Genomic DNA, 26,044 nt, shown 5'->3' on the forward strand with positions numbered 1-26,044 from the left:
CCAACTAAAGTCTAGAATGATATGGCAAGTCTGGATTGCTTCAGTTCTGAAATTATGGATTGTTCTGGGCTCCATTTGGATTTTATTTTTTTAGTTTGTAGATATATATTTTTAAATAAGAATACTTTATGGCAGGGACTAAATGTCAGTAATTTTGGGGTAAATATTTACACACACACACACACACACACACACCCCACAACCTATGCTTGTCATAAGCATCCACTCACTGGATTCATTTTGATAGAAACATGGCGTTTTCCTGTGTCCTGTGTTCCTGTGTTCCTGTGTCAAACCACCAAGCACCTGTTGAGTCTGATTCATTATGCATTCAAGGTATATTTGGGGAATGGTTCCTAATCCTTGTCTCTCTCATGTGGGGATTTTTCTATTCCAGGGGTAAGTAAATAGCATTTGGACTCCATGAAAAATCAACACATGAAGCGTGTCATGGAACTCGTTAAACTCAGCATCCAAGACTGATGGTGTCCCCCTCAAACATTGTAAATCATGTAGACATAGCTGCATGTCTGCCTGGGGTCCCCTCTTCTCTCAGATCTCTTACAATGGTTATCTTCCCCAGTGTTCAACTGCCTAATTTAATATCAATCCAGTGGAGACAGACACATTAGTGTAGCCTCATTGCCCTCCGTATCTCCACACACTTGTCTTCTGAGAGCCGCTGTGGTAGGACATTGGCTGCTTGTGTTACAGTGTTACATCTCCCTCAGCAGGTGCCCCTGTAATACCTCAGACTCTAATAATACTCTGTTGCTGCTGTCTGTGCCAAAAATGTACAAGTCTGTACCCAAAAGTTATCTCTTGGCATCATTTTCTGAGGATTATAGTTCTGATATAAGACAAGAAGTTGAGCATACGAGACAAATCAGAAGTTTAAGAGACTTGTTCTTAGGACTATTGTTGCTAGTTCCTCAGTTCTTTCTGATTTGGGGGCCACAGGTGACCCAGTCGTCTAAGGCGCCGAAATTTGCTGTGCAGAGTTGCGTCCCTTGGACACACCAGAAACCTATGATTGTGGGTTCGAATATGGGCTTCGCCCTGATTATGTTTCTAGGTTTGTCAGCACCATATCCGTGCTCATGGGTTTCACCGAAGTGGTAAACGTTTAAGACCTGCATCACTTCTGGCTTTCCTCCCACATTAAGCTAACACGACGGATATAACTGGAATACTGTTAAAAGTGGTGTTAAACCCAACTCACTCACTCACTCACTCACTCACTCACTCACTCACTCTTTCTGATTGGTAAGAGGGGCGGTCGGGTAGCCTAGTGGTTAAAGCGTTAGTTCATCATGCCGAAGACATGGGTTCGATTCCCAACATGGGTACAATGTGTGAAGCCCATTTCTGGTGTCCCCCGTTGTGATATTGCTGGAATATTGCTAAAAGCGGCGTAAAACCAGACTCACTCACTCACCCACTCTGATTGGTAAGGGTACAATATTTTACATTTTCAAGGTTAAGAATGACCCTCCTGTAGATTGAGGGTGTGGCAGGGTGGAATGTGATCCTGTGTATAGCTAGAGGGTGGGGACTGTCCCTGCAGTGCCTGAACTCGGCCAACTCACACAGTGGGAGGGCAGCAAGAGGGAAACACGGAGGTGGCTCTTGAAAAAGCAAACATTGTGGGAGCATTACTAGGAGTAAAATAAACTTCCAACCAATTACACAACAGCTTGCAGGAAAATGTAATACCCGGGGCCATTGGCATTGTGAAAACATCAGGGACGTGTAAAATGATTTTGAAGAAAAGATAGTGCCTCACAGCAAAGTGGAGGAGGTTTTATGTCTGTATTGTAATTAAGCCAGGGAATATGCAACACTGGCCAAATTTGTGAGGTTTCGCATGTTAGTGTGACAGTTCATTTGGTTGTGCAAACAGGAGTCGAGCAAAGATACATAGGTCGACAATTCATTATTTGAGAATGGAATTAATGTCTTTTATTATATATAATTAGTTTTGCTTTTTCATTGTAGACAGTATCAGAAGCAGTCGTCACAATTTTCTCCAATGGAATTGAAGCAGATATGAACTATTTGTCATTTCTTTTGAAGAAAGTATTACATGAATTTTGATATTTGTTGTAGTTTGTTGTAGTTAATTAGACGGCACTGAAAATATATCTGTCAAAAGATATTTTCTGTTCACACTATGGGCAAACATGGGCAAACATGAATCAAATATTTGCTATCCTGCTGCTATGCGGCTAAAAAAGAGGGGGCAGGTAACTCTAACCACACATCATAGCCATGGGAATGTACATTTAATACATTTGACCTTTCGTTTACTTTCCAAGGGACAAAAAAGAAATTATTGCACACATTACTTTCAAGCCAAAAAAATTTGCCTAAAATTTAACTGCATGCAATGTGATGCCAATGTGATGAAATCTCACTGTACAGTTTGACATGAAATGGAACTGATTGCTTAAAAATGTTTTATACACATATTTCTCATTGGGTAATATGACCCGTGAAGATCCGGGGTAAAATAGGTCTTCAGTAACCCATGCGTACAGGGTGAAACGCTAACCTCAACTTTAAATCCTTAATGACAGCTAGGATTTGTTACAAACTAATCTACTTGAAATTTGATGGCTATAGTATATTCCTAGGTCCCTGTTTATGAGGATTTTATAAGTGTTCTAAGTGTAATGGATGCTTTAGTCAGTGTGTTCTCTGACTTTATGAGGAAAATTTAAATTAATGAGATACTCATATGCTGCTAAAGAATAAACCTAAACCACGACTACCTTGCACCTTGTTATGCTTAGGACTTTAGAATATTCCATGATAGAGATTGAAAATTTGATATAAAAAAATATTTTTAAAAGCTGTAAAGTGACTGTTCAGCGAAAACAAAATGGTATTGAGAAAGGATGCAACAGTTTGATACATAGATAGGATCAGGTGGTCAGGGTCGCTTACTTGGTTGATGCATGTCATTGTATCCCAATTGCATGGATCGATGCTCATGATGTCTGTCACTGGATTGTCTGGTCCAGACTTGATTATTTACAGCTGGCCATCATACAGATGGAATATTGCTGAGTGCGGCGTTAAACAACAAACAAACAAACAAATTTAACAAACAGAAAACATTGGTTTATGTATAGTCTGAAAAATGAAAGGGTTTTGATATTTACTTTTGTCAAATCGTTATAAATATACAAATATACATTATAGCCAAGTGCGTTTCCGTATCTTAAATATCATATATTTAGGAATAATAATTGTATTAAGCAAGCCTTAAAATAATGGATGTTAAGACATATTATCATTCTATACAGTAGCTTCAGAAACTGTGAATGAAAACATGTTTTGAGTGAATCGGTCAAGTTATATATAGTGTAGTGCCAAATGACTTGCAGCCTTGATTTTACCCACGTTTGGGTGACACGTTGGAAAATTGCTAACTAAGCATAAAGGGATCATTTGTTATGGTTTATTGTGAAAGAAGGCATCATATTGATGGAAGATGCTTGCATATAGTTCCTGCTAGGCAATCTCATATGTATCGGCTCATGATACCAAGTTTAGTGATTGGATCTCATGGATAACTCAAGCCTTTATATGATAATAGAAGTTATGTTGCAGATTTAGTAACAACATGTGTATTTTCTTGTCAGGGCATGACATCAACATGATACGTAATTCTTGGTGCCCCCTACAGTCTTAAAGCAACAATATCTTCAAATAAGGCAGAACATTTCACAATTTGAAGCTGGCTTTTAAATTTGTAGTTGTTTCCTGAGTCAAATGGGGGATCCAGTTGTCTGAGCCTATACAATTAACTTTGCAGAGTAGCCTCCCTTTGTCATGACAGAATCCAATTTTGTTGGTATAACTCCCTGATTTGCCTTATTATGTAAGCATACCTATGCTTGTGGGTTGAACCAAAATGTTAAATATTGAGGACCTTCATCTATTTGATGTTACTGAAATAGTATTAAAAGTTACATTTAACCAAACTCACTCATTCACCCTGAGGGGCGGTGGGCTAGCCTTGTGGTAAGAGCGTTTGCTTGTCATGCCGATGACGCAGGTTCAATTCCCATCATGGGTACAATGTGTCAAGGCCATTTCTGGTGCCCTGCTGTGATATTGCTGGAATATTGCTAAAAGCGGCATAAAAACACTCACTCACTCTCACTCACTCACTCACTCACTCACTCACTCACTCACTCACTCACTCACTCTGAATGTAATAGATGTTGTATATATTGTATTTCAGGCCAGACAGAGAAGGTGTGGAGGCTTAGGATCTTGGATGATGAGAAGTACGAGGAGAGAGAGACCTTCAACCTGGAGCTGTCCAAGCCAGTCATGGGTGTCCTTGAGTACCCAGATGTGGCCAAGGTGACCATCACAGACAAGGAGGATGGTGAGTTTCAACATGTCAGGTGGTCTTACATTCCTCTCACCCCCCAGAGCATATACATTATGTGAGGCATTCTCCTCGATTTCCCTCTAGCAACCTGTACTCTCCCCTTCTCAGCTCCAGCAGCCTGTACTCTCCCCTTTCTCAGCTCTAGCAGCCTATACTCTCCCCTTTCTCAGCTCTAGCAGCCTGTACTCTACCCCTTTTTCAGCTCCAGCAGCCTATACTCTCCCCTGTCTCAGCTCCAGCAGCCTGTACTCCCCCCTGTCTCAGCTCCAGCAGCCTGTACTCTCCCCTTTTTCAGCTCTAGCAACCTGTACTCTCCCCTGTCTCAGCTCCAGCAGCCTGTACTCTCCCCTGTCTCAGCTCCAGCAGCCTGTACTCTCCCCTGTCTCAGCTCCAGCAACCTGTACTCTCCCCTGTCTCAGCTCCAGCAGCCTATACTCTCCCCTGTCTCAGCTCCAGCAGCCTATACTCTCCCCTGTCTCAGCTCCAGCAGCCTATACTCTCCCCTGTCTCAGCTCCAGCAGCCTGTACTCCCCCCTGTCTCAGCTCCAGCAGCCTGTACTCCCCCCTTTTTCAGCTCTAGCAGCCTGTACTCTCCCCTGTCTCAGCTCCAGCAGCCTGTACTCTCCCCTGTCTCAGCTCTAGCAGCCTGTACTCTCCCCTGTCTCAGCTCTAGCAGCCTGTACTCTTCCCTGTCTCAGCTCTAGCAACCTGTACTCTCCCCTTTTTCAGCTCCAGCAGCCTGTACTCTTCCCTGTCGCAGCTCTAGCAGCCTGTACTCTCCCCTTTTTCAGCTCTAGCAACCTGTACTCTCCCCTTTTTCAGCTCCAGCAACCTGTACTCTCCCCTTTTTCAGCTCTAGCAACCTGTACTCTCCCCTGTCTCAGCTCCAGCAGCCTGTACTCTCCCCTGTCTCAGCTCTAGCAGCCTGTACTCTCCCCTGTCTCAGCTCTAGCAGCCTGTACTCTTCCCTGTCTCAGCTCTAGCAACCTGTACTCTCCCCTTTTTCAGCTCCAGCAGCCTGTACTCTTCCCTGTCTCAGCTCTAGCAGCCTATACTCTCCCCTTTTTCAGCTCTAGCAGCCTGTACTCTTCCCTGTCTCAGCTCTAGCAGCCTGTACTCTCCCCTTTTTCAGCTCCAGCAGCCTATACTCTTCCCTGTCTCAGCTCTAGCAGCCTATACTCTCCCCTTTTTCAGCTCTAGCAACCTGTACTCTCCCCTTTTTCAGCTCCAGCAGCCTGTACTCTCCCCTTTTTCAGCTCCAGCAACCTGTACTCTCCCCTGTCTCAGCTCTAGCAGCCTGTACTCTCCCCTGTCTCAGCTCTAGCAGCCTGTACTCTTCCCCTGTCTCAGCTCTAGCAGCCTGTACTCTCCCCTTTTTCAGCTCCAGCAGCCTGTACTCTCCCCTGTCTCAGCTCTAGCAACCTGTACTCTCCCCTTTTTCAGCTCCAGCAGCCTGTACTCTCCCCTTTTTCAGCTCCAGCAGCCTGTACTCTTCCCCTGTCTCAGCTCTAGCAGCCTGTACTCTCCCCTTTTTCAGCTCTAGCAGCCTGTACTCTCCCCTGTCTCAGCTCTAGCAGCCTGTACTCTCCCCTTTTTCAGCTCCAGCAGCCTGTACTCTCCCCTTTTTCAGCTCCAGCAACCTGTACTCTCCCCTGTCTCAGCTCTAGCAGCCTGTACTCTCCCCTGTCTCAGCTCCAGCAGCCTGTACTCTTCCCCTGTCTCAGCTCTAGCAGCCTGTACTCTCCCCTTTTTCAGCTCCAGCAGCCTGTACTCTCCCCTGTCTCAGCTCTAGCAACCTGTACTCTCCCCTTTTTCAGCTCCAGCAGCCTGTACTCTCCCCTTTTTCAGCTCCAGCAGCCTGTACTCTTCCCCTGTCTCAGCTCTAGCAGCCTGTACTCTCCCCTTTTTCAGCTCTAGCAGCCTGTACTCTCCCCTGTCTCAGCTCTAGCAGCCTGTACTCTCCCCTTTTTCAGCTCCAGCAGCCTGTACTCTCCCCTTTTTCAGCTCTAGCAACCTGTACTCCCCCCTTTTTCAGCTCTAGCAGCCTGTACTCTCCCCTTTTTCAGCTCCAGCAGCCTATACTCTTCCCTGTCTCAGCTCTAGCAGCCTGTACTCCCCCCTTTTTCAGCTCCAGCAGCCTGTACTCTCCCCTTTTTCAGCTCCAGCAGCCTATACTCTCCCCTGTCTCAGCTCTAGCAGCCTGTACTCCCCCCTTTTTCAGCTCTAGCAACCTGTACTCTCCCCTTCTCAGCTCCAGCAGCCTATACTCTCCCCTGTCTCAGCTCTAGCAACCTGTACTCTCCCCTGTCTCAGCTCTAGCAACCTGTACTCTTCCCCTGTCTCAGCTCTAGCAACCTGTACTCTTCCCCTGTCTCAGCTCTAGCAGCCTGTACTCTTCCCCTGTCTCAGCTTTAGCAGCCTGTACTCTCCCCTGTCTCAGCTCTAGCAACCTGTACTCTTCCCCTGTCTCAGCTCTAGCAGCCTGTACTCTTCCCCTGTCTCAGCTTTAGCAGCCTGTACTCTCCCCTGTCTCAGCTCTAGCAGCCTGTACTAGCCCCTGTCTCAGCTCTAGCAGCCGATACTCTTCCCCTGTCTCAGCTCTAGCAGCCTGTACTCTACCCCTTTCTCAGCTCTAGAAGCCTATACTCTTCCCCTGTCTACGCTCTAGCAGCCTATACTCTTCCCCTGTCTCAGCTCTAGCAGCCGATACTCTTCCCCTGTCTCAGCTCTAGCAGCCTGTACTCTACCCCTTTCTCAGCTCTAGAAGCCTATACTCTTCCCCTGTCTACGCTCTAGCAGCCTATACTCTTCCCCTGTCTCAGCTCTAGCAGCCGATACTCTTCCCCTGTCTCAGCTCTAGCAGCCTGTACTCTACCCCTTTCTCAGCTCTAGAAGCCTATACTCTTCCCCTGTCTACGCTCTAGCAGCCTATACTCTCCCCTTTTTCAGCTCTAGCAGCCTGTACTCTCCCCTTTTTCAGCTCTAGCAACCTGTACTCTCCCCTGTCTCAGCTCTAGCAGCCTGTACTCTTCCCTGTCTCAGCTCTAGCAACCTGTACTCTCCCCTGTCTCAGCTCTAGCAGCCTGTACTCTCCCCTTTTTCAGCTCTAGCAGCCTGTACTCTCCCCTGTCTCAGCTCTAGCAGCCTGTACTCTTCCCTGTCTCAGCTCTAGCAGCCTGTACTCTTCCCCTTTTTCAGCTCTAGCAGCCTGTACTCTCCCCTTTTTCAGCTCTAGCAGCCTATACTCTCCCCTTTTTCAGCTCCAGCAGCCTGTACTCTCCCCTGTCTCAGCTCTAGCAGCCTGTACTCTTCCCTGTCTCAGCTCTAGCAGCCTGTACTCTTCCCCTTTTTCAGCTCTAGCAGCCTGTACTCTCCCCTTTTTCAGCTCTAGCAACCTGTACTCTTCCCTTTTTCAGCTCTAGCAGCCTGTACTCTTCCCCTGTCTCAGCTCTAGCAGCCTATACTCTTCCCCTGTCTCAGCTCTAGCAGCCGATACTCTTCCCCTGTCTCAGCTCTAGCAGCCTGTACTCTTCCCCTGTCTACGCTCTAGCAGCCTATACTCTCCCCTTTTTCAGCTCTAGCAGCCTGTACTCTCCCCTTTTTCAGCTCTAGCAGCCTGTACTCTTCCCCTGTCTACGCTCTAGCAGCCTATACTCTTCCCCTGTCTCAGCTCTAGCAGCCGATACTCTTCCCCTGTCTCAGCTCTAGCAGCCTGTACTCTACCCCTTTCTCAGCTCTAGAAGCCTATACTCTTCCCCTGTCTATGCTCTAGCAGCCTATACTCTCCCCTTTTTCAGCTCTAGCAGCCTGTACTCTCCCCTTTTTCAGCTCTAGCAGCCTGTACTCTTCCCCTGTCTACGCTCTAGCAGCCTATACTCTTCCCCTGTCTCAGCTCTAGCAGCCGATACTCTTCCCCTGTCTCAGCTCTAGCAGCCTGTACTCTACCCCTTTCTCAGCTCTAGAAGCCTATACTCTTCCCCTGTCTACGCTCTAGCAGCCTATACTCTTCCCCTGTCTCAGCTCTAGCAGCCGATACTCTTCCCCTGTCTCAGCTCTAGCAGCCTGTACTCTACCCCTTTCTCAGCTCTAGAAGCCTATACTCTTCCCCTGTCTACGCTCTAGCAGCCTATACTCTCCCCTTTTTCAGCTCTAGCAGCCTGTACTCTCCCCTTTTTCAGCTCTAGCAGCCTGTACTCTCCCCTGTCTCAGCTCTAGCAGCCTGTACTCTCCCCTTTTTCAGCTCTAGCAACCTGTACTCTCCCCTTTTTCAGCTCCAGCAACCTGTACTCTCCCCTTTTTCAGCTCTAGCAACCTGTACTCTCCCCTGTCTCAGCTCCAGCAGCCTGTACTCTCCCCTTTTTCAGCTCTAGCAGCCTGTACTCTTCCCTGTCTCAGCTCTAGCAACCTGTACTCTCCCCTGTCTCAGCTCTAGCAGCCTGTACTCTCCCCTTTTTCAGCTCTAGCAGCCTGTACTCTCCCCTGTCTCAGCTCTAGCAGCCTGTACTCTCCCCTTTTTCAGCTCTAGCAACCTGTACTCTCCCCTTTTTCAGCTCCAGCAACCTGTACTCTCCCCTTTTTCAGCTCTAGCAACCTGTACTCTCCCCTGTCTCAGCTCCAGCAGCCTGTACTCTCCCCTGTCTCAGCTCTAGCAGCCTGTACTCTCCCCTGTCTCAGCTCTAGCAGCCTGTACTCTTCCCTGTCTCAGCTCTAGCAACCTGTACTCTCCCCTTTTTCAGCTCCAGCAGCCTGTACTCTTCCCTGTCTCAGCTCTAGCAGCCTATACTCTCCCCTTTTTCAGCTCTAGCAGCCTGTACTCTTCCCTGTCTCAGCTCTAGCAGCCTGTACTCTCCCCTTTTTCAGCTCCAGCAGCCTATACTCTTCCCTGTCTCAGCTCTAGCAGCCTATACTCTCCCCTTTTTCAGCTCTAGCAACCTGTACTCTCCCCTTTTTCAGCTCCAGCAGCCTGTACTCTCCCCTTTTTCAGCTCCAGCAACCTGTACTCTCCCCTGTCTCAGCTCTAGCAGCCTGTACTCTCCCCTGTCTCAGCTCTAGCAGCCTGTACTCTTCCCCTGTCTCAGCTCTAGCAGCCTGTACTCTCCCCTTTTTCAGCTCCAGCAGCCTGTACTCTCCCCTGTCTCAGCTCTAGCAACCTGTACTCTCCCCTTTTTCAGCTCCAGCAGCCTGTACTCTCCCCTTTTTCAGCTCCAGCAGCCTGTACTCTTCCCCTGTCTCAGCTCTAGCAGCCTGTACTCTCCCCTTTTTCAGCTCTAGCAGCCTGTACTCTCCCCTGTCTCAGCTCTAGCAGCCTGTACTCTCCCCTTTTTCAGCTCCAGCAGCCTGTACTCTCCCCTTTTTCAGCTCTAGCAACCTGTACTCCCCCCTTTTTCAGCTCTAGCAGCCTGTACTCTCCCCTTTTTCAGCTCCAGCAGCCTATACTCTTCCCTGTCTCAGCTCTAGCAGCCTGTACTCCCCCCTTTTTCAGCTCCAGCAGCCTGTACTCTCCCCTTTTTCAGCTCCAGCAGCCTATACTCTCCCCTGTCTCAGCTCTAGCAGCCTGTACTCCCCCCTTTTTCAGCTCTAGCAACCTGTACTCTCCCCTTTTTCAGCTCCAGCAGCCTGTACTCTCCCCTTTTTCAGCTCCAGCAACCTGTACTCTCCCCTGTCTCAGCTCTAGCAGCCTGTACTCTCCCCTGTCTCAGCTCTAGCAGCCTGTACTCTTCCCCTGTCTCAGCTCTAGCAGCCTGTACTCTCCCCTTTTTCAGCTCCAGCAGCCTGTACTCTCCCCTGTCTCAGCTCTAGCAACCTGTACTCTCCCCTTTTTCAGCTCCAGCAGCCTGTACTCTCCCCTTTTTCAGCTCCAGCAGCCTGTACTCTTCCCCTGTCTCAGCTCTAGCAGCCTGTACTCTACCCCTTTCTCAGCTCTAGAAGCCTATACTCTTCCCCTGTCTACGCTCTAGCAGCCTATACTCTCCCCTTTTTCAGCTCTAGCAGCCTGTACTCTACCCCTTTCTCAGCTCTAGAAGCCTATACTCTTCCCCTGTCTACGCTCTAGCAGCCTATACTCTTCCCCTGTCTCAGCTCTAGCAGCCGATACTCTTCCCCTGTCTCAGCTCTAGCAGCCTGTACTCTACCCCTTTCTCAGCTCTAGAAGCCTATACTCTTCCCCTGTCTATGCTCTAGCAGCCTATACTCTCCCCTTTTTCAGCTCTAGCAGCCTGTACTCTCCCCTTTTTCAGCTCTAGCAGCCTGTACTCTCCCCTTTTTCAGCTCCAGCAGCCTGTACTCTCCCCTGTCTCAGCTCTAGCAGCCTGTACTCTTCCCTGTCTCAGCTCTAGCAACCTGTACTCTCCCCTGTCTCAGCTCTAGCAGCCTGTACTCTCCCCTTTTTCAGCTCTAGCAGCCTGTACTCTCCCCTGTCTCAGCTCTAGCAGCCTGTACTCTTCCCTGTCTCAGCTCTAGCAACCTGTACTCTCCCCTGTCTCAGCTCTAGCAGCCTGTACTCTCCCCTTTTTCAGCTCTAGCAGCCTGTACTCTCCCCTGTCTCAGCTCTAGCAGCCTGTACTCTTCCCTGTCTCAGCTCTAGCAGCCTGTACTCTTCCCCTTTTTCAGCTCTAGCAGCCTGTACTCTCCCCTTTTTCAGCTCTAGCAACCTGTACTCTCCCCTTTTTCAGCTCTAGCAGCCTGTACTCTCCCCTTTTTCAGCTCTAGCAGCCTGTACTCTTCCCCTGTCTCAGCTCTAGCAGCCTATACTCTCCCCTATTTCAGCTCCAGCAGCCTATACTCTCCCCTGTCTCAGCTCTAGCAGCCTGTACTCTTCCCCTGTCTCAGCTCTAGCAGCCTGTACTCTCCCCTTTCTCAGCTCTAGCAGCCTGTACTCTCCCCTGTCTCAGCTCTAGCAGCCTGTACTCTCCCCTTTCTCAGCTCCAGCAGCCTGTACTCTCCCCTTCTCAGCTCCAGCAGCCTATACTCTTCCTTGTCTCAGCTCTAGCAGCCTATACTCTTCCCTGTCTCAGCTCTAGCAGCCTGTACTCTACCCCTTTCTCAGCTCTAGAAGCCTATACTCTTCCCCTGTCTACGCTCTAGAAGCCTATACTCTTCCCCTGTCTCAGCTCTAGCAGCCTGTACTCTTCCCTTTGTCAGCTCTAGCAACCTGTACTCTTCCCCTGTCTCAGCTCTAGCAGCCGATACTCTTTCCCTTTCTAGCTCTGGAGAAATGAGGCTTCCTTGGTACTCAATTGTTCCTTTAAAGAATTATTGATAATTAACCTTAAACATAACATTATTTCAGGACTACGTGTTTGTCTAATATTTCATGTTCTTTATGTCTTAAAGTAGTCAAGTATGCCGAGTAAAAATGCCAATATCTTCTCTGTAACTGTTTTTGCACTAAACATCAACATTTGAATGGTTTGCTTTTGGTCAAATGCATGAATTTATGCCTCGAACAAGATTCAACAGTTGGTTAAGGGTATAGAGAGCTCTTCAAGACAGTATAGAAATTAGATCTAAAATATTATATATTGGCTTGCTTAGTAGTGGACTCTACTTTTAGCAGATATTTCTAATGACTATGGAAAGGTTTTGTTGCTTCTGTTTAGTTGAGGCTCTTATTTTTGGATTTCGAACATGAAAGCATTTTTCTGATATTAAATTGAACCAAGCACCTAACTACTCCATTTTTCCAGAATCGACTGTTTCAATCCCGGAGAAGGAGTACCATGTGTCTGAGGACATCGGGGAGATCCTGATCCCTGTGAGGAGAGAGGGAGATCTGTCAGATGAGCTCATGGTCATCTGCTCCACTGTTCAAGGTCAGTAGGGGGAGAGAACTCTTGTAACCATCATTAAATGATACAGGAGACATGAGGCTTTACAAAACAAGAGGACATGCTGTTCAATATGTATTGCAGTACCTGGGTTAAAATATGTTATTTAAAATATTACAATCATATATAATCTGAATCTTGGTGACTTTCGACAGAACAAGAACCTCATCAAATCACCATTGAATTTCAATCTTGGATGAATTTCATTTGTTTTCTTGAAAGTCACATTTGTAAGCTTAGTCTGATATTTGTATGTTATGACGTCCTTACGAAAATTGGGGTGGTGTTCGCTCGTCATGCTGGGTTTGATTCCCCACATGCATACAATGTGTGAAGCCCATTTCTGGTGTCCCTGCTGTGATATTGCTTGAATATTGCTAAACGTGGCGTTTAAACATACTCACTGATTCACTCTCTCTTACAAAAAAATCCCCTGTGAAGATCCAGGTTAGAATTGGTCTTTAGCAACCCAGACTTGGTATAAATGGCAAATACGGGATCAGGTGGTCAATCTTACTGATGTATGTCATCTTATCCCAATTTCATAGATCAAAGCTCATGACGTCAATCACTGGATTATCTGGTCCAGACTCGATTATTTACTGACCATTGTCATATAGCTAGAATATTGATGATTGTGGTTTTAAACAGCAAACAAACAAACAAAGGTAAATATAATGTATTTGTATCACAACCCTTTTAGATTGATACATCAAGAGTCTTGTATCAATACAACCCTAGGTGTACAGTGAGTTAAGCAAAGACATTCTTTGCAGCAAATAACCTTTAATCAGTTGCTATGGAAACTTGGTGTAAATAGTTTCACATGCTCAGCAGCTCTTGACTCTGTATCTTTCCTCCCACATTAGGCTGACACGCCATGATATAACTGGAATACTGTTAAAAGCAGCATTATACAAACTCACAAACTTGAATCTGTACCTAACCAAACTGAAATCATCCTTCCCAGGGTCGGCAACAGGGACTACCCCCAGCACGGTGACGTCCTTCTCTGACTACATCACCCGCAGCCAGGATCACCGCAGCATCGTCAGGTTCGACAAGGATGAGAAGGAGAAGTACTGCAACGTCATGATCATCGACGACTCGCTGTACGAGGTGGAGGAAAACTTCACTGTCATACTCACTGAGCCCATGGGAGGCAAGATCGGAGACAACAAGACAACTGTTCTCATTGAACCCGATAAGAATGATGGTCAGTTGCTAAACATGCAGACTTTTTCGGATTTTGTAATTGGGATATTTAGGCTCACTGACTTAGTTGATGCATCTCATTGTCTCCCAATGGCTTAGATCAATGCTCATGATGTCAGGATTGTCATTGGATCATCTGGTCAGTCAATTTTTTAATTTTTTTTAAATGCTGTCATATAACTGAAATAATGCTGAGTGTGGCATTATTTAACAAAAAAATTACCAAAACTTGGTTTCAAAAGTTAGATGACCCTAAGTGTTAAATATTTGGGTATAATTTTTCATGAACTAACCAGATATCTGGAACACATCACTATGCTACTGTCTTTACTCTTTAGTACTCACAGAAAGTAATCATTTTGTCATGGAATTGTTTTATCTCGAAAACAATGACTCAAATGAACATAATTAACTCATGAAAGGGAGGTTATACATAGCTCAGTGGGGTGTGCACTTGACATCACACCAACAGCCTAGGTTCGATTCCGTACACTGTTTCACTTCCCCTATCTGCTTGTGGTAGCATCATACCACAAAGACAAATGAACCCAACCCAACTGATAACCTGAAGTCCATGTCTTGACTGTCTACACACCACCTTGAACTGGAATCACTAGTAAGAACATCAGAGTCTTATATCTAAAGTATCATCCATTGACCTCACCGGTGACTTGTGACCTTAAGGTCATTACCAATCAGCATTTAAATCTCTGCATTGGAATTTCTGTGTCTTTTTGAACTTCGGTAAATTCTTACTGAATGAACCATTGAACATTGTTTGTCCTTAATGAACCCTTGGCCATGGGCATTCTCTATCCTAGGTTAATGTCGGAACAGATGGTAAAGATGCTCATAGTAAAGACAGATCATTGATGAGTGAATTTGCAAACTTTCACCAGGTCCTGTCTGTGTCTACATCAGGGGCGTTACATGTTTCTGTGAGAGGGGATAATGGTCTTGATGTCAGACTTGAATGTTCTCCAGGCGTGGCAGGGTAATGATGGCACCAGCTTCTGACCATGTCTACATCAGGGGCGTTACATGTTTCTGTGAGTGAGGATAACGGCCTTGATGTCAAACTAGAATGTTCTCCAGGCGTGGCAGGGTAATGATGGCACCAGCTGCTCGGGGCACTGCCTGGAGGACATCAGTGTTAGGGATGATGTGCTGAGGATAGAGCTGATCACACAGCTAGGGTATTTGTCTGTCAGGCAGAGCATGAATACAATCTTGAAAAAACACAAGTCTAAAATGTTTAGCAAGACTAGATTTATTCAGTTTCATGGAAATTTCTGATGACTACGTTCACATGAGTCATTGGTATTACATCTCAATAGACAATTGAGTTTCAATTGAACAAGAAAATCTTACAATATTATCCAGTCAGGGACTTAATGTTAGTCTTTTTAAGAATCGACTTCAGTTTTTGGGTGTGTTTTTTTAATATAGGGGTATGCACACTGGCATTAATGTTTATATCTCCATAAGCACGGAAATATATTGAAGTCACTTCTTTTGAATAGTAAGGTCAGCCTGCCTCTGTGGTCTAGTGGTAGAGCCTCCCAGAGAACCGAACGTCTGGGATTTGATCCCTGGCCGCATCATACCTAAAGACGTTAAAAGATGGTACTTGTTGTTACCCTGTCTGGAGCTCGGCATTAAGGGGATAGAACAAGGACTGGTCGGCTTGGAGTCAGTATTCTGTATCTCGGTGGGTCATTCATTTTAATTGGGGCATGGTATCACAGTGTGCTAGCACTATAAATCAGCATCATTCCAGACTAGTGCAATCGGCCACATCAATCAGTGCGGTCAGGCTCAGTGACCTGGTTGATGGCGTGACATCATACCCCAGGGCATGGATTGTTGCTCATAACATCAATCACTGAAATTGTCTGGTCCAGACTCGATTATTTACAAGCTGCGGTCATATAACGTCAAACAATGAACGGACGCACACAAAAATACATGCACATGCCAGAAGTAAGTTGCAATATGTCTGTTCCAGAGCCTACCTTCTACTTCGGAGAATCTGAATACTCTGTGGATGAGAGTGACGGCTTTGTTGAGATCAAGGTCTGGAGGACAGGTACTGACCTCAGCAAACCATCGAGTGTCACTGTGAGGTCACGCCGAACTGATCCACCTTCGGCAAAATGTAAGTAAAGTCAGGAGGAGTTCCTGAAGTGTGTCTGTCCCAATCAGTTTTGGGGCGGTCGGGTAGCCTAGTGGTTAAAGCGTTCGCTCGTCACGCCAAAGACCCGGGTTCGATTCCCAACATGGGTACAATGTGTGAAGCCCATTTCTGGTGTCCCCTGCCGTGATATTGCTGGAATATTGCTAAAAACGGCGTAAATCCATGCTCACTCACCCAATCAGTTTCAAGGATGAACATGGCATATCAGGGTATAGGGAATTACATGTAGTATCGAGGTATGATGTGGCATGGGTAGTTCTGGACCATGACTGCGGAATATCTGCATTGAATTCAACCACGACCAGTCTAGCTAATAGACGTAGACAAGCTAGCAATATTCCATATGAAATCAGCAGTAAAAATTTAACAGAGAAATGTTTTGCATAATAAAAGATTTTTATATTTATCCATAACAATGGTTGCTGTGTGTTGTGCAGAGGACACAACAGGTTGTTTAAGTTTGTTTATGGTAATTCTTTTGAATACCTTACCTCTATTATATCAAGATAGACATAATTTTATGGATAACAACTTCTTTAATACTGTGAAAAGTGATGTTTCGGTATAGATCCTTATACCGTTGTCAAGCAAGACTTGACATCCTCTTCACTGCCAGCTATCTAATAACTAGTTGCATGGGAAACAGTATTAAAACTGCCCTACTGCATCAATTAATGTTTATGATGTCTGGAACATCTAGTCGTGGCACTTCTACACATATATGAAGAAAATCCTGTCTTAATTGTTCTGAGGTGTGGAAATGTTTCTGTTGTGGACATGAAACTTGAGTGACCAGGGTTAATCAGGACACCAGTCCCCATGCTGGCCATTAGAGCTGACGAACATAAGGGTTGGGTGTTTACAATGTGTGACCTGCTGATTGAATGTCATCATATCCCAACACCATGGATCGTTGCTCATCCCATCAACCACTAGTTTTGTTTGGCTCAAATTTAATTATTTACACTCTGCAGTGATATATCCTGACTGCAACCAATATCAATTCCCGAACTCGAGTAGATTTAGTTGAGTTATCAATGCAGATGATAATGTAATTATCGATGAGGTCATTGTTGAATGTTTAACAACGTGAGACAATAAGAATTTTTACTAACTTATGCCTATTACCACTGTATTGTGGGCATTGTTGAATGTGTAACAATGTGAGACAATAAGAATATTAACCTATGTACTCCTGTTACCACTGCAATAGGACTCAACAGGTAAGTCTTGAAACAAGCACAGCAAGCGTTTGGATGTTCTTCGACATCCATCTGTAACTCCACATCACCGTATTTGCCATTAAGCCATTTAACACACTGCTTAATACCCTGCACCCTCTGGTTCTATTCCGATCAGGTCCCCAGTACTCTATGCTTGTTATAAGAGCTGCCTTTGAGGATTAGGCCCTTGGAGATCTGGGGTAGAATAGGTCTTCAGCAACCCATGCTTCCCGTAAGAGGCGACTAAAGGGATTGGGTGGTCAGGCTCGCTGACTTGGTTGATACATGTCATTGTATCCCATTTGAGTTTATCGATGCTCATGATGTCAGTCATTGGATTGTCTGGTCCAGTCTCTATTATTTACAAACCGGCCTCATTTAATTGGAATATTGCTGAGTGTGGCGTTAAGCAACAAACAATTTTAGGATTGGGTGGTCACAATGGCGAGATGGCTGATTGGCTTAGAGCTCCAGATTTCGTATTTTCGTTAAATATGCACCGTGACCCACCCAATCAATTTGAGTTGCTTTAGTATAGCTGAAATACGTCAAAAACCCAATGCTATAACAACACTGTGAGTACCCAAAGTAGTGTTTTCAGTGTGCAGGCCTATATTTCTAAACAGTTTTTTATTTTCTGATCAGGGAGGTCAGGTAGCCTAGTGGTTAAAGCATTCGCTAGTCATGCAGAAGACCCGGTTTGATTCCCGACATGGGTAAAATGGGTGAAGCCCATTTCTGATGTCCCTGCCATGACATTCCTGGAATATTGCTAAAAGCTGCGTCAAACCAAACTCACTCCCTTATTTGCTGATCGAATTCAGGCATCAGATTCACATCAATTCTCCTGCAGGCGATAACGCACAAATTGTAACCTGAAACAACATTTTCTGCAAAAATATGTTAGAAATTGGTTATTATGGTTTGTAATATCCAGTAGACTTGACCCAAGGGAGTGAAAATAAACCCAAAAATAATACCCAAAAATATATACCCATGTGAATGAGAACATGTGAGTAAATACCTGCAACCCTGCTGTTTAGCATCACTCTCTGCTGGTGTTGATGGACCTGGGCTGTCAAAACCTGTTTTTTTCTGGCCATGACAAAAAAACATTTACAGGCTGTCGTGATCTAGCTGAAGTATTGCTGACTGTGGCCTAAAACAACATTCACTCACTCATACACTGGTTGTTTGTGGAAGTCAAATCATATGGCGTGGAGCTTGGTTTTCTTTTCATATTTCCACTACATGCTTTCTTTCATGGAGCGCGACATTAAGCCCCATTCACCTCACCACCTTTCTTTCATGTATTTGCTGCACAGGTTTTGAGGAAGGTTTGTCTTGACACGATTCAACAGATCTAACCTAAATGTTTAAGTTTTCAAAAAGCAATATTGAAATCCTACTGTTATGCACACATTTTCTAACTCTTGTCAAATCAATCATAATTAATTTGAATCAGTTGATAGAAAGTAGCTTCAAGGGGTTAAAGCACCTTATAAACATGGGATCAAGCACCAAAGGTCTTTTTCTCTGGTTTGTTTAGTTTGCACAGTCTTAAAGTTCAAGTGAACTCATCATATAGACAAACTATAACTTTCAATATTTTTTTCTTCTCAGAAATATCTGAATTGATGAATCTGAATCTTTGAGAAAATGTCTTATAATTTTAGGACTCTACTCAATAAGATTGATAATTAAGGTGTATCTTTAAATGTGAAAAGCACAAATATTTATCCTTACAACATCCAAAATATTTAAGTATTCATCTGAATGTTCTTGGTGAGCTACAGTGCCTTTGTATGTTATTTTCTATTGCAAAATCAACACAGTTTGACATTTATCATAGTCTTTTTTCTCCTAAACTAAGTCAAATCTGATGTTTCTTGTGTGACAGGCCATAGGCCCAAATATATGAAGTGGACACAATACAGTACAGCATAATTTCACAAATTGAATCACATGTTTCATTTCTGTACATTTCTGATCTTGAAGTCATATTGGAATTACAACATAACAGATTTTAAATCTTGATAATTTGAGGTTGCCTTAAGACTGACAGTCGAATTAAATATTTATTTGGTATGTATTGCTTTTGAATATCTTTTAAGAATGGGCATGTAAGGTGAAATCATACAAACCTTCCATATTGATTACATTACAAGATAAACATAATTTTTCAGATTTTAGAATTTGATGATGTCTCCCGTTATCAATATTAAGCCATGTACATCCCACGCGAGCAGGGGTGGTCGGGTAGCCTAGTGGTTAAAGCGTTAGCTCGTCATGCCGAAGACCCGGGTTCGATTCCCGACATGGGTACAATGTGTGAAGCCCATTTCTGGTGTCCCCCGCCGTGATATTGCTGGAATATTGCTAAAAGCAGCGTAAAACCATACTCACTCACTCACTCCCACGTGAGCACGAGCAAAATCGGTAGCAAATGTACACCAGGAACAAACCAAGGTTTATTTGACAAACGACCACCTCCATGGTCTAGTGGTAGAGCGTCCGCCCGGAGAGCGGAAGGTCCAGGGTTTGATCCCCGGCCGCATCATACCAAAAGACGTTAAAAGATTGTACTTGTTACCCTGTCTGGCGCTCGGCATTAAGGGGCTAAAACAAGGTCTTGTCGGCTCGGAGTCAGTATACTGTGTCTGAGTGGGGTATTTATGTTAAACTGCGGCATGGTCTCTCAGTGAGCTAGAACTATAAATCAGCATCAGTCCGGACTAGTACAAGCAGCCACACAAACACACACGTACATGCACGTCGCTATATAAGTGCAATAATCTTGGACGCGACGTTAAACCCCATTTCACCCCACCTTATTTGACAAACCACTCTTGAAGGCACAAGGTGAAGGCAAGTTAAGGTCTGAACCAAGTTCCACTGGGATGTTAAGTGATTTACACGGAACATGGGCATTGCAATACCTTTGAGATGAACAAGGAATGACAATTCTACACCCTGGATACACATGATGAGCATCACTGATACAGATCATACTGTTGATGTGTTGTACAGTCACTGAAACTGTTCATCAGATCAGTCTGATCATGTTGTTCACCTTAGGGTACAACCCTTCTGACAGCGGTGAGGCACTGCCATTAGACACCCAACTGCAGGGGATATGCTGTAAACTGAACATGCGCTATTCCATGTGCATCCCTATCACTTCACCGAGGAAAATGCCAGCTTGGAATTGGCACATGCTTGAAGGGGGTTGTTCCCAATGACACTTGCCTCAAGGTGTTGACTTATGCCAAGAACTGTCAGAATATACACAAGGAAAATATCATCAATTGTAATCTGGGGCTTGGTTTTCATGCTGCATCGTTTATGCTAGGGTTTGCTATTTTATCCGTTTTTTCCTAATGGATGGTGTCATGGTTTAGGGATGAATTAAATTTCAGGAAAATGGTGGTAATGCCAGCCAGCTATGTAAATTTAGTTTCTTGGCAAAGGTTACTGGAGATAATGGTTTGTATGTGGGAGTGATTGTTTGAAGAGAGACAGGTGAAATATGTATTAAAAATGTAGGAACTCTATAAACCCGATGAGTAAATGCCACAGGATGGATAAGGGCCATGGTTTCACGATCTTTTTGTTTGGGGCACAGTAGGCTGTGAAGAGTTGTCTCCCTTGTCAGAGTTTGAATCCCAGATTGACTCTGATTATGATCCTTGATGTGTCAGTACCATACCTCATCACTCATTCAATTATGCTAAATCAAATAAAATCAAAATGTTACTCATTTGTAGTGATTTGGTTGATGTTGAATTAACATACATGTAGAGGGTATCTTTAAGATATCTGAATCTGTTTAAAAAATCATTGCAAACCAAATAAGGATGGTTAAAACTGTCATATTCCCATATTGACAGTTTCAAAAACAGGAATTACGTCTTAAAATGATCATCTGATTCGACATGGGTTTCTTTGTTTGAAAGAAAATTAGGTGAAATTTGGGTTTTTATATAGTTTGTTTCTTTTTAACTTATAAACAATTACTTTTTGTCTTCACAGCTGGACTTGACTACATCGCGGTCAACAAGAATCTCGACTTCGCCCCTGGCGTGACAATGCAGACAGTCCGTATCACTGTGCTGGATGACCTTGGCAAGCCAAGGTTAGAGGGCACAGAGACCTTCCAGGTCGTGCTGCGTATGCCCATGGCGGCCATGTTGGGAGAACCAAGCAACTCTGTTATTATGATCAATGATTCCTACTCTGATGGTAAGTTTAAGTAATGCATGAACATTATCTTACTTCATAGAAGGGGGCATTGGTGGCAATGTTGCCTCCCTTGGGCACGCCGGAATCCTATTTGCCCTAATTTTGTTTCTAGGTCTGTCAGCACCATACCCGTGCTCATGGGTTTCACCAAATTGGTAAATCTCTTACCACATTAAGCTGACATGTCATGATCGGACTGGAATTTGTTCAAATCAGCATTGAACCCAACTCATGCACTCACGAACTTAATAGAGTATGTGTTTCAGCAATAACTGTAGCTGCATTTCACTTTGCAGGGTTGTGTCCCTTAGTGGTACCAGTATCTTAAGATCCATGATAATGATACTTGGTTTGCCAGCACCTGCTCATTCTTAAGAATTCTACAAAGATGTTTAACATCAAGAAAGACGTATCCCTTGGACTTTCTTCCAACATGAAGCTGACAAGGGTTATACTGTTCCAAATGACATTAAATCCAACTCACAGACCGTTTCCTGTGGATCGTCATTTAAAATCATTGCACTGAATCTATGTGAGTCATTAAAAGAAGCCAAAACCTGTGTACTGAAGAAAACAATTTTGAGGTCACCATCTGCTTCATTCACGATTTAGTGTTGTTTTTTGAAAACTGTTTGTTTTCTCAGTTGTCGTCTTGCAGGTGCATCGTGGGAGTTCAAAATATTCGTTTCTGAAATTTGCGTTACTGTAACAACAAAACTGCTGTCGTGTTTTTCAACCACCGACTCATGTGCATGTGCGATACAGAAACACTGCCATGTAATGATTCATTATATTTTGTGTGAATCTATTTTTTATAGCAATTTGTGTAGCAATTTGGGCTTGTTACAGAAATTAGTTTTGGGAATGGAAGTTAAAATACATGCCGGTAGAGTAATAGCTATGGCATGAGAATGGCATGACATTTATTTTTCGTTGCCGACATAACTGTTATTGAGACAACACCTGCTACTGAGACATTGTCAAAACACACAGAATCTGATTTGATGTAACTAAATGGTTACACAACCAACATATGGTTATGCTGGTACTCCTTGCACTCACTCACTCACTCACTATATGACAGCCTCAATGGGTTCTCAGTCGTACCCTAAAGCATTTTGATAGAAATGGCCCCATAGGTCTTCAGAAACCCTTGCTGTAAAAGACGAATGTGCTTGTCGTAAGAGGCAACTAACAAGATCGGGTAGTCAGGCTCGCTGACTTTGTTGATGCATATCATCGATCCCAATTGCGTGGATCGATGTTCATGATATCAATCACTGGATTGTCTGGTCCAGAGTCGATTATTTACCAACCACTGTCATATAACTGGAATATTGCTGAGTGCGGCTTTAAACAACAAAACAACAACAACAACAAGATATTGCACCTGTAGGGATTTGGGTTAGAATTGCTCCCCAGCAACTTCTGCCAGTCATAAGAGGCGACTTATGGATTGGGTGGTCAGACTCAGTGACTTGGTTGACTAAATGTCATTGTATCCCAATTGGGAGAATTGATGCTCATGATGTCAATCACTGGATTGTCTGGTCCAGATTTTGATTATTAACAGGCAGCTGTCACATAACTGGAACATGTTGAGTACAGCATTAAACAACAACCAAACAAATTCAGTAGATGGCCCCCTTTATGTAGCTCACCTGGCCTGAAGGGCAGTTGGATCTCATTGATGGAGGTCCTTCAGTGTAGCAGCAATTGTTTCTGACTTTATATTTTCCAGGGTCACAATTTAAGAAAATGTTTTTCATCACAAAGACTATTGTTACACCTATACTTCAACATGGACTTCAACTGGTATTAGCACTAAGATCAATTTGTGTATCTGGTAATAGAAGTGGTTGATGTATAAAGCTGCAACCTTGAGATAAATGGTTGCAGTTTGTTTAAGGCGTCAAAAATTTAAAATTGAGTAGACCTACCAACCAACAATCTTCACATGATTACAATATGTGAAATATGAATTAAAGCAGCATCAAGTCTCTTTAACTGAATATCCACTTCTTTGATTTGTTTAATGTGAAATGTAAAAGCGGTAATATTGAATATTGGAAACACACTACAAACAACCTATCATCTTTCAGTTCCATCCATGCAATTCAAGGACAGCAAGTATGAAAGTTTTGAGAATGATGGCACTGTCAAGGCATTTGTGGTGAGATCGGGTGATGCAAGTCACGTGTCAACCGTTCGCTGTTACACACGTCAGGATACTGCCAAGGTCATGGACGACTATTTTGAGAGGCCTAACACCAATGCTTCCGTGATTACTTTCATGCCAGGTAAGACTCTTGTTACCTCAGACGTTTTGAAACTTGTCTTTAAAATAGTAACTTGTTATATGATGTTATACCTTTGGTATACATTGATATGTCTTCTGGTAATGTCTTTATGTGAAAAGATCCGGGGTAGAATAGGTCTTCAGCAACCCATGCTTGCCATAAAAGGCGACTATGCTTGTTGTAAGAGGCGACTAACGGGATCGGGTGGTCAGGCTCGCTGACTTGGTTGATGCATGTCATTGATACTAATTGCTTTGATCAATGCTCAGGATGTTAATTACTGGATTGTCTGGTCCAGACTCGATTATTTACAGACCGCCGTCATATAGCTGGAATATTGCTGAGTGCGGCGCTACACAGCAAACTAATACAAATGCTTTATGTGAAAATATGTTTAAAATATAATGATGTTCCAAATATATCAATGATATATGTACATGGGAAACATGTCGGCATGAGTTAATGATAAGAAGAAGACTACACTGCTTCACTGTTAGCCTGAGAATACTTCCAACAATTCTTGGTGGGATGGCCCAGTGGTGGCTGTGTTTGAGCTTCATGCTCAAATCTCAGGTTTATTCAGTAAACCTATTCTTTGTGTTCCTACCCTCAAATATTGCTAAGGGGCGGTGGGGTAGCCTAATGGTTAAAGCGGTCACACCGAAGACCTGGGTTCTATTCCCCACATGGGTACAGTGTGTGAAGCCAATTTCTCGTGTTCCCTGCCATGATATTGCTGGAATATTGCTAAAAGGGGCTCAAATCCAAACTTACTCACCCACTCAAATATTGCTAAAAGTGTAAATCAGTATTAGTGTACTCTTCGCCATATTAAGGTGATATGCATTCCGGATTAAGGAAGGTCTCAGTTTGAGAATCCACACCATGGGAATTCCGAGTGAGTGAGTGAGTGAATTTGGTTAAACACTGCTTTTAACTGTATTCCAGTTATATCATGGTGTGTCAGCATAATGTGGGAGGAAAGCCCCAAGTGATGCAGGTCTCAGACGTTTACCACTTCGGTGAAACCCATGAGCACGGGTATGGTGTTGACAAACCTAGAAACATAATCGGGGCGAACCGGGATTTAACCCACAATCATAGGTTTCTGGTGGATCGTTGATAACAATATCAATCACTGGATTGTCTGAGCCGGACTCGAAATTTACAGTCTGCTATCACACAGCTGGAATAATCCTGATTACGGCTATAAACAACGACCAATCATAAAAATCCAGCAGTCTTTTTATGTCTTCAGGTAGCGAGGCAGAAAAGTTGAAATCTATATTCTGAGAAAATATCCTATCCCCAAATATCAGTCATCAAATCCTTGTTCAAAGTGAAACCAGCTGAATAATTGCTTGGGATTATTTCTGGCGCTCTTTCCAACTGAATGTTCATCTCAAAGAAAATTTGGCAGACTATATTTATTCTGCATTATTATATCCTCTTCCTTGTGTATTTCGTCCAGACAAAACAAAGGGAATACTGACGATCAGCAGAAAACCTATTTACCTTGCCACAAACTATAATGTTGCTTATGACATTCAGCATATGCTATGTGTTTTTCCTCGTAATAACATCTTTGTTTAAACGTGGTGGAAGACAAAAGAGAAATTTGGGGATCTTTGTTTCGGATGAAAACAATATCATGTTGAGCGTACGCTGACAGGACATATGCTGCTTGGATCTCTTTGCTTCAAAAACACCATGCATCTTCCCTCCTGCTGTGTGGACAAAAAAATGGCGTCTGAAGTACAAGTCACGTGTGTCAGGATCCGCCCTGCTGGAAAGCGAAAACATTAAGATCAGTGTCCGAGTAAGACACCTACGTTTGTTCTGGCAACGGTTAGATAATGAGTTGTGCAAACCGAGGGGAAGTAGTATGTTAGGACAACAGGGAAGTGACATTTCGTTTCAGAAATGGGAAGCACCTGCTGCAATCATCACAGACTTCCTACTGCTTGGTGGAAGACTAATTAGGTGTACAATAACATGCAAAGGAAATTAGGAACAAAAGGAAATATGTAAGCAATATTTCTGGTCTATAAAGTAGGTATGCCTAGTTGTATTTCTTATTTTCTTGATCAATTTCCTAAGAACTTTTTTTAAGAGTAGGCAAACAAATGAATTGTCAGGGTTGTTTTGAGGTTATTTCCTTATCTTATGAGTAAAATATATCTTCGAATAAAATTTTGACGGTTACTACAATCAAACCACATTAAATTTATTTTATTTATTGATTTTGGTGAGATTAAGGACAGGCAAATCTGTTAACTAGGAAATTGGTGAGGCTATGAGTATTATTGAAACTGTTATAAATTTTGCAGAGATGATTTATTCTTTGGTAATATGTAGTTATTCTATATTCCCAAAGACCCATGAAGTGGGTAGAAAAGGTCTTCAGCTTCCCATGCTTGCCGTAAAAGGCAACTATACTTGTCGTAAGAGGTGACTAACTGGAGCGGGTGGTCAGGCTCACTGACTTGGTTGATGATGCATGTCATCATATCCTGATTGTGTGGATTGATGCTCATGATGTCGGTCTCTGGGTTTTCTGGTCCAGACTTGATTATTTACAGACCGCCGTCATATAGCTGGAATATTGCTGAGCAAGGCGTTAAACAACA

At 43.8% G+C, this 26,044-nt stretch overlaps 1 protein-coding gene across 1 annotated transcript in view; it reads left to right on the forward strand.

The window, feature by feature from the left end:
- LOC139449894 (FRAS1-related extracellular matrix protein 2-like) overlaps positions 1-26,044 on the forward strand; it is a 219,343-nt gene that overhangs the window by 165,278 nt on the left and 28,021 nt on the right. Inside the window, exons 5-10 of the mRNA XM_071231483.1 lie at positions 4,256-4,405; positions 12,097-12,222; positions 13,208-13,453; positions 15,461-15,610; positions 20,905-21,114; positions 23,217-23,414. Of these exons, the coding sequence (XP_071087584.1) occupies positions 4,256-4,405; positions 12,097-12,222; positions 13,208-13,453; positions 15,461-15,610; positions 20,905-21,114; positions 23,217-23,414 (1,080 nt within the window). The remainder of the gene's footprint in view (positions 1-4,255; positions 4,406-12,096; positions 12,223-13,207; positions 13,454-15,460; positions 15,611-20,904; positions 21,115-23,216; positions 23,415-26,044) is intronic.

This window comes from Haliotis cracherodii, unplaced genomic scaffold, assembly GCF_022045235.1.
Source record: "Haliotis cracherodii isolate W230 unplaced genomic scaffold, xgHalCrac1.p SCAF_8, whole genome shotgun sequence".
NCBI classification, from domain to species: Eukaryota; Metazoa; Mollusca; class Gastropoda; order Lepetellida; family Haliotidae; genus Haliotis; species Haliotis cracherodii.